We start from the raw sequence: 19,755 nt of genomic DNA on the forward strand, positions 1-19,755 counted from the left end.
TGACCTACTCATAGTGTCTGGGAGGGTGAGCTGGACTTGAGAGCTGCATATGGTGGAAGTAGCGGTGGACAGGGTGGACTGAGAGAGGGTTGATGATGGTGATGGAGTTGGTGTTCTTTCTGATGGCCTAGATTCAGTATTTCGTTGATATAACAGTGGGATTCCCTGACTGCTGTGGCCTTGCAACGACACCTCAACATTTGCTGCTGTGCTAACCGGTGGGCTTACAGTGGGGGAAACAATGTAGCGTTGCTGACTACCTTCTTTGTGATCAGTTGCACATGTGGCACTTGAGGTTTGGTGTTGTGTCCACGCTTGCAAGTGCATGCTGGTTAAATGTCTAAGCATGCAACTGGTATTCAAATTTTTCAGATTTTTCCCTCGGCTAAAGGTCTTTGCGCACTTCTTACAGATAACCTTGGCCTGATCATGAGGATTTTGTTCAAAAAAGTGCCACACTGCACTCTTCCTACTTTGGCAGACATTTTGCGGCCTAGCACGCTGTGATGTTTTGACCCTCTGGACAAGCTGTCCAGCAACTCTTTTGATTTTTGGAACCTGTCTTTGGAGTGCTCCGGGCCTGCCAGATAACAGCTGTTGCGATGTTGATGTCTGCTGTGGATGCTCCTCATCTGAGCTATTGGAAGCAGCACCCTCTTCCCCCAATGGATGCCAATCTGGGTCAACAACTGGGTCATCCATCACCTCCTCTTCAATGTCATGTGCACCTTCCTCTGTGTCACCGTGTATGGTGGTATAGTGTGCGGGAAGGGGCACCTGAGTCTCATCAGGGTCAGAATCTGGCTTTGTACACTGCGAGGACAATGTAGTGCTCTGAGTGAATGTACGAGCAGAATCATCTATCAGCGGCTGTGCATCAGTGCACTCCATGTCAGATTCATCTTGGCCTGGGTAATTCACCATTTCACTTGATAATCCAGGCATGGTATGTGAAAACAGCTCCATGGAGTAATCAGTAGTATGGCCTGCGTCATCCTTCAATCTTGGTTGTGGTGAAGGACACAAGGAAAGGTGTGGTTCAGGAACATGAGCCTCCAATGACGACTCAGTGCTTTTACTTTTTACAACTTCAGAAGAGGAGGCGATAGAGCTGGAGGCTGAGTCAGCAATGTAAGACAAAACTTTTTCCTGATGCTCTGGCGTTAAAAGCGGTTTGCCAACTCCTAGAAAACTAAGCCTTCGAAGCCTTATGGAGCCAGACGATGACGCAGGCTCAACACCTCCTGCATTCGGTCCTATTTTGCTTTTGCCACTACCATCAGATCCACCACCAACACCATCATTACCAGCTGCCAACCCCCGCCCAATTCCACGGCCTCTTCCACCAGCCTTCCTCATTTTTGGTAGAAATGTAGACAAAATCCTACAAACTATATAGTAATGTAAAACAAGGTACAAGGTGTCTATAGGACAGGGGAGATTTAGATTTTCTGCAGACACTTGTGGACACTGGACACTTGGATTGTGTGAGGCCCACTGAATATCACAGTGCTATGTCACAGGCTCGATGGCACAGGTGTGAAAAAAGTGACTACAGGATAAGGGAGATTTTGAATTTCTGGGAGATTTTGAATTTCTGCAGACACTTGTGGACACTGGACACTTGGATTGTGTGAGGCCCACTGAATATCACAGCGCTACATCACAGGCTCGATGGCACAGGTGTGAAAAAAGTGACTACAGGATAAGGGAGATTTTAAATTTCTGCAGACACTTGTGGACACTGGACACTTGGATTGTTGAGGCCCACTGAATATCACAGCGCTATGTCACAGGCTCGAAGGCACAGGTGTGAAAAAGTGACTACAGGATAAGGGAGATTTTGAATTTCTGCAGACACTTGTGGACACTGGACACTTTTGGATTGTGTGAGGCCCAATGAATATCAGAGCGCTATGTCACAGGCTCGATGCAGCAGGTGTGAAAAAAGTGACTACAGGATAAGGGATATTTTGAATTTCTGCAGACACTTGTGGACACTGGACACTTGGATTGTGTGAGGCCCACTGAATATCACAGCGCTATGTCACAGGCTCGATGCAGCAGGTGTGAAAAAAGTGACTACAGGATAAGGGAGATTTAGATTTTCTGCAGACACTTGTGGACACTGGACACTTGGATTGTGTGAGGCCCACTGAATATCACAGCGCTATGTCACAGGCTCGATGCAGCAGGTGTGAAAAAAGTGACTACAGGATAAGGGAGATTTTGAATTTCTGCAGACACTTGTGGACACTGGACACTTGGATTGTGTGAGGCCCACTGAATATCACAGTGCTATGTCACAGGCTCGATGGCACAGGTGTGAAAAAAGTGACTACAGGATAAGGGAGATTTTGAATTTCTGCAGACACTTGTGGACACTGGACACTTGGATTGTGTGAGGCCCACTGAATATCAGAGCGCTATGTCACAGGCTCGATGGCACAGGTGTGAAAAAAGTGACTACAGGAAAAGGGAGATTTTGAATTTCTGCAGACACTTGTGGACACTGGACACTTGGATTGTGTGAGGCCCACTGAATATCACAGTGCTATGTCACAGGCTCGATGGCACAGGTGTGAAAAAAGTGACTACAGGATAAGGGAGATTTTGAATTTCTGGGAGATTTTGAATTTCTGCAGACACTGGACACTTGGATTGTGTGAGGCCCACTGAATATCACAGCGCTATGTCACAGGCTCGATGGCACAGGTGTGAAAAAAGTGACTACAGGATAAGGGAGATTTTGAATTTCTGCAGACACTTGTGGACACTGGACACTTGGATTGTGCGAGGCCCACTGAATATCACAGTGCTATGTCACAGGCTCGATGGCACAGGTGTGAAAAAAGTGACTACAGGATAAGGGAGATTTTGAATTTCTGGGAGATTTTGAATTTCTGCAGACACTTGTGGACACTGGACACTTGGATTGTGTGAGGCCCACTGAATATCACAGCGCTATGTCACAGGCTCGATGGCACAGGTGTGAAAAAAGTGACTACAGGATAAGGGAGATTTTAAATTTCTGCAGACACTTGTGGACACTGGACACTTGGATTGTGTGAGGCCCACTGAATATCACAGCGCTATGTCACAGGCTCGATGGCACAGGTGTGAAAAAAGTTACTACAGGATAAGGGAGATTTTGAATTTCTGCAGACACTTGTGGACACTGGACACTTTTGGATTGTGTGAGGCCCAATGAATATCAGAGCGCTATGTCACAGGCTCGATGCAGCAGGTGTGAAAAAAGTGACTACAGGATAAGGGAGATTATGAATTTCTGCAGACACTGGACACTTTTGGATTGTGTGAGGCCCAATGAATATCAGAGCGCTATGTCACAGGCTCGATGCAGCAGGTGTGAAAAAAGTGACTACAGGATAAGGGAGATTTTGAATTTCTGCAGACACTTGTGGACACTGGACACTTTTGGATTGTGTGAGGCCCACTGAATATCAGAGCGCTATGTCACAGGCTCGATGGCACAGGTGTGAAAAAAGTGAATTGTAGAATTGGGCAGAATAGGAATCTCCCTAGAGTGTAGGTCTGTAAGAACAGAACAAGTCCTCCACTTATCCTTCCACAGTGACACACAGATAGCTTCACTGTGGCTGTGATAACAGCCGTTACACGGTACTGTGTGAGGAGCATACACCGCTGTATGGTGTGAATAAATGCACGCTCAGTACCTTAGCAGGACAAAAAAAAAATTGGGATTGCTTTTAAAAAAGCAGTTTGCAGAGCAGTGGGGAAACAGCAATGCAGCTGTCAGGAAGCCTTAGAAGGCAGCCTAACAACCAACACCGCTGATCCACCACAATATAGCCTCCCCTTGCACTGCACACACAGTGACTGGTGTGTTGCACAGGCAAAATTGCTAGCAGCACAAGCAGTTTTTTTGTCTTCTTCTCTGCCTAACGCTCTCCCTACAGAATCAGCAACCTCTCCCTATGCTAAGATCGGCAGAAGTAAGATGGCGGTCGGCGTGCGCGCCCTTTTATAACCCCTGTGACGCCCACCAAAGCAAGCCAATCACTTGCATGCCCTTCTGAAAGATGGTGGCGACCCCTGCCTATGTCATCACGTTGCCCACAGTGTCCGTGGATCCTGATTGGCTGAAAAAGAGCGCTAAACAAACTTTTGAAACGCGACTTTGGCGCGTAAGTCGCCGACCTCGTGGCCGACCTCATCCTAGGGTCGGGTTTCGTTTCATGAAACCTGACTTTGCCAAAAGTCGGCGACTTTTGAAATTGTTCGACCCGTTTCGCTCAACTCTAATGAGGAGCATCCACAGCAGACATCGACATCGCAACAGCTGTTATCTGGCAGGCCCGGAGCACTCCAAAGACAGGTTCCAAAAATCAAAAGAGTTGCTGGACAGCTTGTCCAGAGGGTTCCAAACATCACAGTGTGCTAGGCCGCAAAATGTCTGCCAAAGTAGGAAGAGTGCAGTGTGGCACTTTTTTGAACAAAATCCTCATGATCAGGCCAAGGTTATCTGTAAGAAGTGCGCAAAGACCTTTAGCCGAGGGAAAAATCTGAAAAATTTGAATACCAGTTGCATGCTTAGACATTTAACCACCATGCACTTGCAAGCGTGGACACAACACCAAACCTCAAGTGCCACATGTGCAACTGATCACAAAGAAGGTAGTCAGCAACGCTACATTGTTTCCCCCACTGTAAGCCCACCGGTTAGCACAGCAGCAAATGTTGAGGTGTCGTTGCAAGGCCACAGCAGTCAGGGAATCCCACTGTCATATCAACGAAATACTGAATCTAGGCCACCAGAAAGAGCACCAACTCCATCACCATCATCAACCCTCTCTCAGTCCGCCCTGTCCACCGCTACTTCCATCATATGCAGCTCTCAAGTCCAGCTCACCCTCCCAGACACTATGAGTAGGTCAAGAAAGTACTCAGTCTCTCATCCGCGTACACTGGGTTTGAACGCCCACATTGCCAAACTAATCTCGTTTGAGATGATGCCCTATCGGTTGGTGGAAAGCGCAGCTTTCCGCGAACTCATGGCCTATGCAGTACCACGCTATGACCTACCCAGTCGCCACTTCATCTCTCGCAAAGCCATCCCAGCCCTCCACCATCATGTAAAAGACCGTATTGTCCATGCACTCAAGCAGTCAGTGAGTGGAAAGGTGCACCTCACAACTGATGCATGGTCCAGTCGGCATGGCCAGGGCCGTTACGTGTCCATCACTGCGCACTGGGTTAATGTGGATGCAGGGTCCACAGGGGACAGCGGTGGTGGGACAGTGCTGCCTAGCCCACGGTATAGGAAACAGTTGGCTGTAGGCGTTCCACCCTCCTCCTCCTACTCCAGAAGCGAAAGCTCGTCCACAGAGCGCAGTCGTACGAGCACTCCATCTGCAGCTGCCACTGTTGCACACGAGGTGTCCCCCTATCGAGCAGCTAGTGGAAAGCGTCAGCAGGCTGTGTTGCAGATGATGTGTTTGGGCGACAGACACACCGCCGAGGTGCTGGTCGATTACTTGAAGCGACAAACTGAGTCATGGCTGGGAAGTGTACATCTTGAGGCAGGCTAGGCAGTTAGTGATAACGGCCGTAATTTTGTGGCAGCCATAGCCCTTTCAAAACTCAGCCACATACCTTGCTTGGCTCACACCTTGAACCTGGTGGTGCAGTGCTTCCTCAAAAATTATCCGGAGTTAACAGCCCTGCTCCAGAAGGTGCGAAGACTGTGCACGCACATCCGCCGGTCGCCTGTACACTCCGTTCGTATGCAGAAGCTGCAGCGATTGCTCCACCTTCCTAACCACCGCCTCATTATCGACATTGCAACAAGGTGGAACTCCACCCTGCACATGGTGGAGCGGCTGTGCGAGCAGAGGCAGGCCATAATGCATTTGTGGGAGGATACACGGCCAGGCACTTTGAGAGCAGACATGGAGTTGACAGGTGTGCAGTGGTCGAAGCTGAAAGACCTCTGTAAAGTCCTTCAGTGTTTTGAGGAATGCACACGGTTGGTAAGCGCAGACGACGCCATCCTAAGCATGAGCATCCCACTTATGCGTCTGCTCATGCAAACTTTGACGCACCTTAAGGAGCAGGCGTCTGCAGCCAATGTTGATGAGGGGGAAGAGGAGGAGGGAATCCTTGATGACATTCAGCCATTGCCTGCTCAGGGACGTCTCCTGGACGAGGTGGAGGAAGAAGAGGAGGAGGAGGATGATGATGGGATGATTACTTGGGGGAGGAGGATGCATCTCGTGGGGCAAGTGAAAATGTTGGCGTGGCAAGGTCTGGTACAGGGTTTGTGCGTGACTGGAGGGATGTGGATTTGCCAGAAAGTGCTCCTCCAACCAGCACTCGCAGTGCATCATTGACACCGGGAACATTGGCCCACATGTCAGATTATGCCTTGCAGATCCTAAAAAGGGACCCCCGCATTGCCAAAATGATGAACGATGACGACTACTGGTTGGCCAGCATCCTGGATCCACGCTATAAAGGCAAATTACAAAACATCATGCCACAGGAGAACCTTGACCTAATATTGGCTAATAAACAAGCAACTCTGGTAAATCGGTTGCTTGAGGCATTCCCAGCACACAGCAGCGGTGATGGTTCTCACACGAGCCATATGGGCCGGGGGCAGCTTGGCAGAGGTGTTCATGGTGCACACAGCAGAAGTGGCGTTGGAGACAGGGGTTTCATGACAATGTTGTGGACTGATTTTTCAAGTACGCTCACACAACTGGTAATACTGCATCGATGGAAAGTGACAGGAGACAGCAGTTTTCAACTATGGTTACAAACTACTTTTCCTCCCATATCGATGTTCTCCCACACAGGTCATTCCCCTTTTACTATTGGGCCGCTAAACTGGACACCTGGCCTGAATTGGCACAATATGCCTTACAGGAGCTCGCTTGCCCAGCTGCAAGTGTGCTATCGGAAAGAGTCTTCAGTGCAGCTGGATCAATCCTGACAGAAAAAAGGACCCGTCTGTCAACCCAAAATGTGGATGATCTAACCTTCATTAAAATGAACCATACATGGGTTTCCAAGGATTTTGTCCCACCTTCCCCTGATGACACATAGGGTGACAGAAAAATGGCTTGCTTTGGCCCACCTCTTCCTGGGACTTGACCTATTTCGCCTTTTGCATCAGCTGAATGTCCAACATCAACATATGCCACTTTCTAAAACTCCCTAACTGTGCTGCCTCCCCCCCATGGCCGGGGTCACCACCTAGCGCACGACACCGTGCGAGTGCCGTTGCCCTGGACAGGTGGGTAGGCCGTCTCTTGGGCGCGGGCACTGGCACAGGGTCCCTCATAGTGCAATCAAGTGTCTCTGACGGTGGTGGTGCACACCCGCCGTCAGACACACCGCCGTACTATGAGGGGCCGAGAGCCAGTACCGACGCCCACGAGTGGGCCCCCCTTGCTTGGGCAAGGCCCCAGCATTTGCAATCTTTACCTCTCCCTGCTCCTCCGCTGTGTAGTCTGGGCCGTCAAATCCATACTGTGCCTGACACCGTCTGAGCCTGCCTCCTGATGTATAGACATATATTTTGAATGTGTACGCTATCCATACATGTTATCCGGGGATACGGTACCCTTTCTCACCTTTGTGCACTCACGTGCAAGCCATACTGGGCCTAACACCGTCTGAGCCTGCCTCCTGATGTATAGACATATATTTTGAATGTGTACGCTATCCATACATGTTATCCGGGGATACGGTACCCTTTCTCACCTTTGTGCAATCACGTGCAAGCCATACTGGGCCTAACACCGTCTGAGCCTGCCTCCTGATGTATTGACATATATTTTGAATGTGTACGCTATCCATACATGTTATCCGGGGATACGGTACCCTTTCTCACCTTTGTGCAATCACGTGTAATCCATACTGGGCGTGAGAACGGCTGGCGAGCTGTTAAGCAAGCTACAGCACCTGTGGTTTGCACACGTAAGTTTTTCATTTTTTCAGGAATGATGGTTAGGCCTAATTCCGGAACTGCGGTTGACCTGCACTTACTGGGAAATCATCGTTCGCGGGTAATAATTGTAATCAGTGATCCCCATCACTAACGTTGTTCAGCGGGTTATCTGCACCTGTAAGCGACAAACGCTGGCCTTTTCAGTGTAGCGCACATGCAGCCACGGACATGTAAGGGCATGACACACCAGTTATTGGCCAATCTCATGTGCCAGAGCCTCACGTGTCCCTCTAGTAAGCCGGACTCGGACCGCGGGGCATGACGGAGTCTCGTTTGTTAACGGAATTAAGCTTGCAATGTGTGCATCTTTTCTGTAGCTGGCATGGTTGAGGTTTCCCAGGTGGAGTCGAATTTAACCGTTGGCTCCACTCATGGTGGTGCCCTTCTGGACATTCCTTTAAGGTTCAGCTTTGCAACCATACTGCCCACGTAAAACAAACACTTTGCCTACATGAACGCTGTTTGGAGGGTCATGACTCGTGGGAATAACGCCGCCCAATCAGTTAACCTGCTAGAGAGATCCTTCGTTGCTCCCAAGCATGACATCACACTCCCTAGGAGAAAGGTAATGCCACTGTGGCGACCGTACTCCTGGGGGCGACACAAGTGCACTGATGCCCAGCCACTGCTGGATGAATCTGCTGGTACATTGACCCAGACCACTACATTCCCCTCGCATGCTACACGGCCTGAATCTGACCCTGATGAAACTCAGGTTACCCTTCCCATATACAGTTCCATCTTACACGGTGACAAAGAGGAAGCTGCAGATGAAAGTGCAGGTTCGGCCCACCCGCCATCAGACACACCACCGTACTATCAGGGGCCCTGTGCCAGTGCCGTCGCCAATGAGTGGGCCCCCCCTGCTTGCTCAGGATCACAGCACTTGCAAGGTTGAAATACTGTGCAGTGAGATGGAAGATGGGGACGACGAGGAGTCCAGACTAGTACAGGGATTCCCTAGCGAGGAGACTTATTTCATTGTTTTCAATGTTGGGACAGCAATTTTTGGGGAGCACTATACTCTGGAGAATGATAGATGGGGCCCACCATACACTGGAACATTCCAAAGGTGGACATCAGACACTGGAGCAGCATTTACAGGGCCCATTATACACTAGAGCATTAGAAATGGGGCCCATTATGTTTGGAGCATTATTTGGGCCCATAAGACAGTGGAGCTTCATCCATGGGGACCAACATATACTGTAGCATTATGTGGAGCTCATCATATACTGTTTCAAACATTATATGGGACCAATGATTCTGTATGGAGAACTAGATGGGCCTCGTCATGAGATGTAAAAAGTGAAGTATTTTTCATTGTACTATACCGCTATTTCTCTGCCGTATCGGAGCATGATGAGTTGTGGTATGTGTTAAAGGGGCGCTCTTTCGCCCAGGGCACATGAAAACCTGGAGCCAGCCCTACCCCCCCACAACTTTAGCCAAATAACCCCCATTTTTCAGTGTGTAACTTGTATTATGAAGTTAATTAAGGTTGTCAAGCTTAAGTAAGAAGAATTGATGCTTTTGGCATTCAAATGGGCACTGTAGGTGTGTTTCCTGTCCTCCTCTCACTGCCGACTTTTATTCCCCATTGACTTACATTGGGTTTTGTGTTTTGGGACGACCCCGACTTTTCCCTATAATCGGCCGATCTTGCTCGACCCGACTTTTGGAAAAGTCGGGTTTCACGAAACTAAACTCGACCCTAAAAAACTAAAAGTCGCTCAACTCTACTCTTCAGGGCAAGTGGAATCTTCGTCCTGCCCAGGTGTGGACACTGTGGTTGAGAGAATGCAGCAGATATGGGACCAAGTGGTGGATAAGTTGTCACTCTCTCAGGAAACGGCCCAGCGATTTTTCAACCGGCATAGGACCATTGGTCCCCGGTTTAAAGTAGGTGATATGGTTTGGTTGTCGTCTAAGAATATTCCTATGAAGGTTGCATCTCCAAAATTTAAGCCAAGATTTATCGGACCTTATAAGATTTTGGAGATTCTTAATCCTGTTTCTTTTCGATTGGCTCTTCAGTTATGTTCAAGATCCATAACGCATTTCACATATCACTGTTGAAGAGGTTTGTTGAGCCAGTAGTTCCTATGGCAGCACCTCCTGACCCTGTATTGGTTAAAGGCAATGTGGAATATGAGGTAGAGAAAATATTGGATTCTCGTTTGGTTAGACGGAGACTCCAGTATTTGGTCAAATGGAAGGGTTATGGCCAGGAGGATAATTCTTGGGTCTCTGCCTCTGATATTCATGCCAATAGATTGGTTCGTGCTTTTCACCGGGCCAATCCTGATCGGCCTGGTGGCGTGGATGAGGGTTCGGTGACCCCTCCTCAAGGGGGGGGTACTGTTGTGAACTCATTTTCTGGTCTACCAGTTGTGAGTTCTCCTTCCAGGCTCCCTCTGGTGGTAACAGGAGGTAGTGAGGTTGATTTAATTAGTAGAGATCTGCCACCTGATAATGAGGATAACGATTGGATCTCTGGAATCTCAGACTGGATTTAAGACAGCCGACGCCCTATTCTGGTGCTGGTGATTCCTTCTGGCTTTTCAGGTCTTGGTTTTCAGCTCTGTTCCAGTCATCTCAAGCTAAGTGTTTCTGCTAATGTTCACACTTGATTTTGTTGGTCTATTCAGTCTTTTGTGTGGTCAGCCAGCCCCAGCTGGAGCTGTGCTGAATTTCCACTCTTATTTATCTGTATTTGCCAATTTGCTTTTTGTCCCTTATTAGATTGGCCTCTTTTTTGCTCTGTCTCAGAATATTTCAGAGTGCTGATATAGTGGGAGAAGTCTAGTGACTTCAGGGTTAATTTTGTTATCAGAAGTGTTGGACATTATTTCTGTAGGGTTTTTTGGGCAGATTGCAGACAGTGTCTTTCCTTTCCTATCCTTTCTAGTTAGTTTGGGCCCCATCGTTTGCTCAGCCTATTTTCCTGCCTGTGTTTGTGTTTTCATCTTGTTTCACCGTCAATACATGTGTGGGGGATGTCTATTCCTTTGGGGTCTGCTCTTGGGCAGTTAGTTTTCCCATTTTCTTGCTTTAGGCTTATTTAGTCCTCCGGCTGTGACGAGGCATCTAGATTCATCGTAGGAACGCTCCACGGCTGCTGCTAGTTGTGTGGTTAGGATCAGGGATCTGCAATCTGCATAGTTACCAACCTCTCTGGTTTTCTGTGACTTAGCTTGTTTAGTTTTCCTACTCGGTGACCCATTCTTAACAGTACCACCATCTAGTGGCCCTTTGCAAAACTACACTTACCCAGGCTATGAATACTATATACTACAAGTGCCCTCCTCTAATGCTCCCAAAGGATGCACTAACTTACCCTAATCTATACAGTAATACAATACAATAGTCAAAATAAAGTATATCTTACAGTATGTACAACATGGTAATGTGGCACCCCTGAGGCTTCAGTCGCCACAGAGGTACTGCACCTCCTTCTGAGGAGCGGTGCCCCACCATCCAGGTAAGGTGGGAGCTCCTGACCACGCTCTAACACTCGCATCCCACACAACATGGTAGTTCAGCAAAGCCACATTGCGGCTCCTTGCTTAGTGAGTAACAGAGCACTTTTGGTGGTTCCCTGCTTGGAACACGAAACGTGCTGGGAGGCGGGTGGAGTTTAGAATACATAAAGAGCGGGAAGAGTTAGTGAGTCAGTCAGTCAGTGAGTGGGGGAGAGAGAGTCACTCGGAGAGGAGTGAGGATCCCTGGAAGAGGGATGGAGGAAGGAGTGCTGCAGCTGCCTCAGTGATCTGAGCCAGCTGGCACAGGAAAGGAAAGGAGAAAGACATTGGACTGAAACCTGACCTTCTATGAGAGAGAGGGATTAGTATGGAACGAAGGAGTAAAAGGGAACAGAGAGGACGTGGATTAGAGGAGAACCCTGCCTAGAAGTTCTAAGCGCAAGGCCGGGGCCCGGTCCCCGAGGTTGTATGGACACTAATGGTTATACAGCAGACACCGGTGGAGTAGTGGGCTGTAAATGCACTACTCCCATCTAAGAGTTGGGGCACAATAGCAACTTGGAGAGTGAGCCGGGACTCAGGAGTAAGGAGTCCCCGAAGCAGGCTACAGCTGTCTGCCGTACAAGTAGAGTTCTTGGGAACCTCTGTCAGGAGGCACTCCAGTGTAACTCAGTACTAGGAGTACTTCACTTAAAGGCGCTATAGAGGAGACATTCAGAAAGGTACATGTTGGCGGAGTGTTGTTCTATCTTGTCTGGAGGTTGACTGAGCCCAGGACCCGGAGGACACAGCACGGAGGCAGGCATATGTGTGAGCTGCAGACTGTGAGTAAAGCTTTGGAACTACATGCCCTGGTGTCCTCCACTTATTCCCGCATCACTACACCCCGCACTACTACATCTGGGCACCAGCCTCTTCACCGCCTGTGTCTCTCCTCCATTGCTACATCTACACTGCCCTGGGACTACAGCTCCACCATCTTGTCTGCAACCCACCACCAGTCCCAGAGGATCTGCATGCAGCATCGGCCTAACACCTCACTTGTCGAACACCACAGGTGGCGTCACGAACTATTCATAAACTTTATTCCATTATTCATTCATCCCCTTTTTGCCATGGAGCCCCAGGGCCACGGACCGGGTCACAGCTTCCGTGACAACTCCCATTGAGATCAACGGGCCCGGTACCGAGTACCCCGCTAGGCCCTGGTGGGGGCGTTCCAGTAACACATCATGTGGCAATAAAAATAAGACAGTCGGTAATACACAGCCGTGTAGCATTACCGAAGCATAACAGCATATTTACATTAAAGCTCTTAAAGGGGAGGAGGCAATAAAGGGATGTTCTATCCCAATCCCCTACAATGTGACCAGACCATTCTTCAGGCGGCTTCTCCATTTGGAAGCTGTTCACTAGTTTATAAAAACAGTTAACAAAAGAAAAACAGCTGAGAAAATGGTCTAAAGACATCAAAGAAGACGCTTAAGTAAAAACACTGCAGATTTTTTTTTAAACTCAGCAGGTATTCTGGCGTCTAAAAGCCGCTGTCTGCACATAGCCTTTTTTTAAAGGGTAAAGATGCGACAGCTTTTCCTATCCACTTTTCTTTTTTTCCTTTTTTCCTTTTTATTAAAAGAGATTTTTTAAGTGATTTTGAAACAGTTCTGAAAACTTTTTTTTTTTTTAAATTTTCCCACAGTGTTTTTGCAGCTTTTCAACTTGGCAGAGTTAAGTTTGGAGCTAATTACAAGGGGAATCCTCCTCAAAGATGTGACATGTTTCTTCTTTTTTTCTTTAGAGTATGTTCATACTGCATCTTTTTCTGACGTTATTTGTGGATTGTATTGGCTTCCAAACCCACCATAAAATATTCTATTTAAATTTTGCTAAATTCAAAGACTACATTTTTATAGAAACACCCCTGTAATTGATATGCTGAATAGGTGGCTTGCGGCTCAATCCCCAACCATAACTGGATGGATTTTGCTCATTAATGCTATGTCACCCTATAATAAATAGTGGTACCATCACTGGCATCATCCTGGAAAATTCCACAAAATTTGGGACAAACAGTTGCAGGTACCCCATTCTGCTATAGGATCCGGTCTATCATACTGAATTCACATTCACCAGGATAGGTAACTCTTGTTCTCGGGGTCAGGATGTACAAATTATATTCTCTTCAGAGGATTTTGTACATAGGAGACATTGATCTTGTCCTTGGTGTCTGCTATGTCAACCTAATTTCTGCACATGGACTTTAAACATTGGTTTTCTAGGGAACTTTTTATGGAACTCTAACAATATCAGCACTAGACTTTATTCGTATTATTGTATACTGAATGTTATTCTTGTTCTTCATATCCTAAGTAAAGTTAATATTTTAATAAAAAAAGCTTTCAAGGCTGAGGGAGCGTCAGTAATACAAAAACATTTCATTGAAAATTTTCTCTGTCTACCAGTTAATGTTTTAATTGGTGAAATTATTCCTACTTCTACATCTCCGGTGTTTCACTCACCTTGCTTCTTTCAATAGAAGTAAGGAAATCCAAATCTGTTGTGTCTGATATTCCTCCATGTAAAATGAGAACCTTGCAGTCAATAATGGTGGCGAGGGGCAACAGACTGTAAATGTCTTCAAGTAGACGTAGAATGTTCTTGGCATCAATCTGCGGCAAAAGTTATTTCTATGATTTATGATAATATTTGTTTTAATGTTATGTTATCAAAAAGGAAAAATCCTCACTAGCAAGCACTAAAATGTAACTTTTATTATTATTAAATTATAAAAAACTTAAGTGTATATAAAATTAGACCCTAGTCTGCCTAAGCAATATTAATTCTATCAATGCTCTGTTAGATATTTTAGTAAGTAGCACCCCGGGTGCTGACCATTATCTGGCAGAATAGGACAAAGTTAACGCACTAGTCCCCCCAATATGTTTCACAGCATTAGTGGCGTCCTCTGGGGATGGAACACTGGCATGTCATCCCCAGAAGATGGCGCTAATACCGTGAAACATGTTGGGGGACTAGTGCGTTAACATTGTCCTTTTCTGCCAGATAATGGTCAGCACCCCGGGGTGCTACTTACTAAAATATCTAACAGAGCATTGATAGAATTAATATTGCTTAGGTAGACTAGGGACTCATTTTACATACACGTAAGTTGTTTTTTATAATTTAATAATAATAAAAATTAAATTTTAGGGTTTGCTAGTAAGGGTTTTCTCTGTGGGTTCTCTCCTCCTTTTTGGTAAACATTGATATATCCCTACAAAGCCCTTTTTGTCCTCATATTTGTATTTTGGTATTTAATGTTATATTAGCTCAAATATAATTGTTCGCATGCTGAGAATTTTTCGCTACTGTCACTCTGTCAGTAGTGTAATAACAATAAGCCTAAACTACTCATAGGCCACGTGCACACATTCAGTATTTGGCCAGTATTTTACATCAGTATTTGTAATCCAAATCCAGGAGTGGGTGAAAAATGTAAAAGTGATGCATAAGTTTCTATGATACTTTTCCTCTGATGGAAAATAGTGACCAAATACTGAATATGTGAATGTGGCATTAAAGGGGTTGTCAAATCAGAGCTACGCCCCTTTCTGTATGGGCAATAGCACTTCTATAGAGGACGGTCTCTGCTAAGGACACCCATCTATGAACTAGATCTGCAAAGCGTGGGTCCTGAGCGCCACCTTGCCAGACTTTACCTAATATACAGTTGAAACCAGAAATTTACATACACTGTATAAAACATGCATGTTTTTCTCAATATCTGACATGAAATTAGAATTAACCTTTCCCGTTTTAGGTCAAATAGGATTACCATAATTATTAATATTTGCCAAATGCTGGAATAAAGAGAGAGAGAATGTTTTAAGGCATTTTTATTACTTACTGCAAAGTCAAAAGTTTACATACATTTCATTAGTATTTGGTATCATTGCCCTTAAACTGAATGACTTGGGTCAAACGTTTAGGATATCTTTCCACAAGCTTCTCACAATAGTTGGTCGGAATTTGTGCCCATTGCTCCTGACAAAACTGGTGTAACTGATCCAGGTTAGTAGGTCGCCTTGCCCGTACCGACCTTTTCAGCTTTGCCCATAAATTTTCAATAGGATTGAGATCAGGGTTTTGTGATGGCCACTACAAAACATTCACTTTGTTATCCTTAGGCCACTTTGTTACCATTTTGGCAGTATGCTTTGGGTCATTGTCCATTTGGAAGACATATTTCCGTCCAAGCATTAACTTCCTGGCTGATGTCTTGAAATGTTGCTTCAGTATTGCCACATAATCTTCTTTTCTTATGATGCCATCTATTTTGTAAAGTGCACCCGTTCCTCCTGGAGCAAAGCAACTCCACAACATGATGCTGCAACCCCCATGTTTCACAGTTGGAATGGTGTTCTTAGGCTTCCAAGCTTCTCCCTTTTTCCTCCAAACGTAATGATCGTCAAAGTTAAATTTTTGTTTTATCAGACCACACGACATGTCTACAAAAGGTCTTTGTTCCTGTGTGCATTTGCAAACATTAATATGGCTTTTTTATGTTTATTCTGGACTAATTATTTCTTCCTGGCTGAGTGGCCTTTCAGTGATTGTTGATACAGTACTCTTTTCACTGTGGATATTGACATAATCTTACCAGCTTCCGCCATCATCTTCACAAGGTCTTTTGCTTTTGTGTCCTTGTGTTGATATGCACATGTCGGACCAAAGCATGTTCATCTCTGGGACACAGAACCCTTCTATTTCCTGAGCAGTATAATGGCTGGACAATCCCATCTTGTTTGTACTTGTGTATAATTGTTTGTACAAATGAACAAAACACCTTCAGGTGTTATGAATGAGTCACCGGAGGAGGAAAAAACAAAAACACAAGCTAAGTCCAGAAAACCGGAGAGGTTGGTAGCTAGCGGATTGCAGACCCCTGATCCTATTCACCACAACTAACAGTAGCCGTGGGGGGTTCCTACGGTGCCCTAGACCCCTCGTCACAGCCGGAGAGCTAAATAAGCCTAAAGAAAGAAAGGGGAAATCTAAACTGCCCCAGAGCAGACCCCAAAGCAATAGACAGCCCCCAACATGTATTGTTGGTGGAAAACAGGTGAAAACACAAACACAGACAGAAAGACTGGCTGAGCAAATGATGGGGCCCAACTAGCTAGATAGGAAAGGACAGAAAAGATGCTGGCTGCAATCACGCAAAAAACCCTGCCAAAAATAATGTCCAACACGTCTGATAGAAAAGGCCCTGAAGTCACTAGACTTCAAAATGACTATATCAGCACTCAGGTATATTCTGAAGACAGAGCAAAGAGATCAACTGATCAGAGACAAAAATGGAGTTCAGCCCGTCCCAACCAGGTCAGGCTGAACACAAACACTAAGTAAACAGACAAAATCTCATGGAAAAATAGCAGAGCAAAAACTTAGCTTTTAGTAGACAGGAACTAAACTGGATGCCAGAGCTCAGAGCAGAAAGGATCACCAGCAACCCTGCAGGACGTCGGCTGCCTTATATCCACTCAGAAATTCCGGATGTCCAATCACACGCCACCTGTTCAGATGACAAGTTCTTCCCATCCAGATCAATTTCACTACCTCCTTTCACCAGCAGAGGGAGTTCATCAGACATCAGAGGTGAAGGAGAAAATGAACTCATAACATTCAGGTATCATGAAATTGTACCCAAGGATGAGCCAGACTTGTGCAAGTCCACAATTCTCTTCCTGATATCTTGGCTGATTTCTTTAGGCTTTCCCATGATGCTACACGAAGAATATGTGTGTGTCAGGTGTGCATTAAAAGACATCCACAGGTGTGTCTCTATTTAACACTAATTAATTCAGGAGCTTCCAAGCACATGACATCATCATATGGGCAGTCCAGAATTGTTTAAAGGCATAGTAATCTTAGTGTATGTAAACTTTTGACATAGAAGTAAGTAATAAAAATACCTTAAAACATTCTCTTTTTCATTATTCTGGCATTTGGCAAATTCTAATAATGATGGTAATCCTAATTGAAGTAAAACGGGAAAGGTTTATTCTGATTTCATGTCAGATATTGAGAAAAACATGCATATGTGTCTTTTTATATAGTGTATGTAAACTTCTGGTTTCAACTGTATGTATTACATGATCGCCAATTCAGTTGAATCCAGGAGAAATCAGTGGCCTCACGCAACAGTTGTCAAAGCTGGACTAAAAGAGACAGCGAGATGTCTACTATTGAGCAAGGAATAATCTAGTTGAAACAACCCCTTTGAATACATTCATGGACGTAATGATGACATATAAACTGACCTTGTACTTTAAAACTACTTCTTTTGTGAAGCCATACCTGAATAAAAGGACAAAAAAGATGAAAAACACATCTTGATTTCCATTATTGCTTTAGTCATTAAAAGGATTGTCCAATATAGAAATAAAAAAAACATTTCAGGCATGGATAATTAGAAAAACGGTGTTAAACTCCTCTGTCACTGCGGATCCAGCACAGGCTTCTCTCCGGAGGTCTGGGTTAGACGCCTGCTCCGTTCGGAAGTCACAGGACTGCCTCAGACTGTGTTGGGCAGGTGACTGAGCAATGTGTCATCAGAAAACATAAGATGACGCGCTCTTCTACTCACCTAACTGCTGTAGACAGACATTCACAGAAAGTGCAGCCCTCAGCACTCATATCAGAGGGATGTCAGCTCAAAAACCAAGGACTCACTTGGTAATGATGCAAGTATGAAGACAGTATATGGCGTCCAAACTGGGTTATAACGTGTCAAACCATGGTTTATTGTGCCAAATATATAATCAAAACACTTCAACTCCTTACAGGTCTTTGTCAAGCTTGGCATAGATTTGCAATAGGTTGAAACGTTGCAATTTTGTATTTGGCACAATAAACTATGGTTTGATACATTATCAGCTACTAACAATGTCTTCAGGCCTTAGTGGGTGTCTGATTCCTGAATGGAGCAGATATTGCTTTCAGAGTTGGTGCAGACCTCTGACGCAGACCTGAGTAGATCTCTGGAGGGCAGTGGAGGTGCATACATATCTATATTGGACAATCCCTTTAAGTTTTTCTGCCTTTAGAAGTAATAGTTTACTGCTTGGATATGCCATTGATTCTTTATCATTAGTGGTTTGACTGTCTAGTCCTCTAAATGAAGCAATCCTGTATGTAACAGATTAGTGGACAAATTTGATGCTTTGTTAATTTTTATATGTATTGTATCATAAGTAACTCATTAGTCACTATGAAATAAAATAATATATATATGCACTTCTATTCTTCGGAGGTCCAATCTGTTTAAAGCACCACTCCAACGTGTTTTTTATTGCATCACTGGAGTGGTGCAACTAATCTAAGTTTTCTGACCCAAGTCTTATACTTACCAGCTGCCGTCTTCATCTGTTATCGGCGCCGCTCCGGTCGGTATTCTGCAGGTTGTGACCTGCTGAATCGCTCCAGTGTTTGCTGGATGATCCGGAAGTCACAAGTCAATGTAAGACTATGAGAGGTAAAATGAGGGTCCTACAGACTTACACTGAGAGCTTATAACCGTTACCTCTGACTTCAAGTCAGTCAGAAGTTGTGGTCACAAGACGGTGGCGAGGGACTGGAGCCAGGAAGAGCAGAAGACGATGGTAAGTATAATACCAAGGTCAGGGAACTTAGATTAGTGGCACCACTCCAGCAGATAAATAAATGTAAAACTAAGGCCCACATGCACATGACTAACGTTGGACGAACATAAATTGGTTTAATTAGGTGACCGTCTAATGTGTATGGAGGCTTCCCGACTCTCCACTGCCACATGATGTCGGCAAAGTTAACGATCCAGCATGATTTCACCAAAATGTCATAAAAAATCATTTCTTTATTACATAAATATGAACATAAATATGGCTTCCGGGCAGTCCATGAGTGGGGTAGCGAGCACCAAATACAGCCGCTGACAGGCAGGACTATAAATATCCTGCCTTGACATCCCTATATCACCCCTAGGAGAAGCGCAAAACAAAACACGCATCTGGGGTGCTCAGTGGCCACCATACAGGTCTTACTTGTTTTTCCCCTGTGCATTTTCATTGAAAATTTTGCATGTGTTACCCTTGCAGTGTTGTATACTTGTGCCATACTATCCTCTGGTTTATCCTATGACCGTGCTCGTGTTCTATTATTTGAAAATGTATTAGTGTTGCATTTTGGTGGCCTTTTGAGATATACATCATGATTGTTATCATAAAATGA

At 45.4% G+C, this 19,755-nt stretch overlaps 1 protein-coding gene across 1 annotated transcript in view; it reads right to left on the reverse strand.

Annotated features, from left to right (window-relative positions):
• The window catches only part of PPEF1 (protein phosphatase with EF-hand domain 1), a 112,938-nt gene that overhangs the window by 35,842 nt on the left and 57,341 nt on the right, over positions 1-19,755 (reverse strand). Inside the window, exons 8-9 of the mRNA XM_073566068.1 lie at positions 17,808-17,844; positions 14,004-14,153 (exon numbers count right to left, since the gene is read on the reverse strand). Coding sequence (XP_073422169.1) covers positions 14,004-14,153; positions 17,808-17,844 — 187 coding nt within the window. The remainder of the gene's footprint in view (positions 1-14,003; positions 14,154-17,807; positions 17,845-19,755) is intronic.

Source organism: Dendrobates tinctorius, unplaced genomic scaffold (assembly GCF_039654945.1).
Source record: "Dendrobates tinctorius isolate UK_male_01 unplaced genomic scaffold, ASM3965494v1 ptg000016l, whole genome shotgun sequence".
In the NCBI taxonomy this organism is placed as follows: domain Eukaryota; kingdom Metazoa; phylum Chordata; class Amphibia; order Anura; family Dendrobatidae; genus Dendrobates; species Dendrobates tinctorius.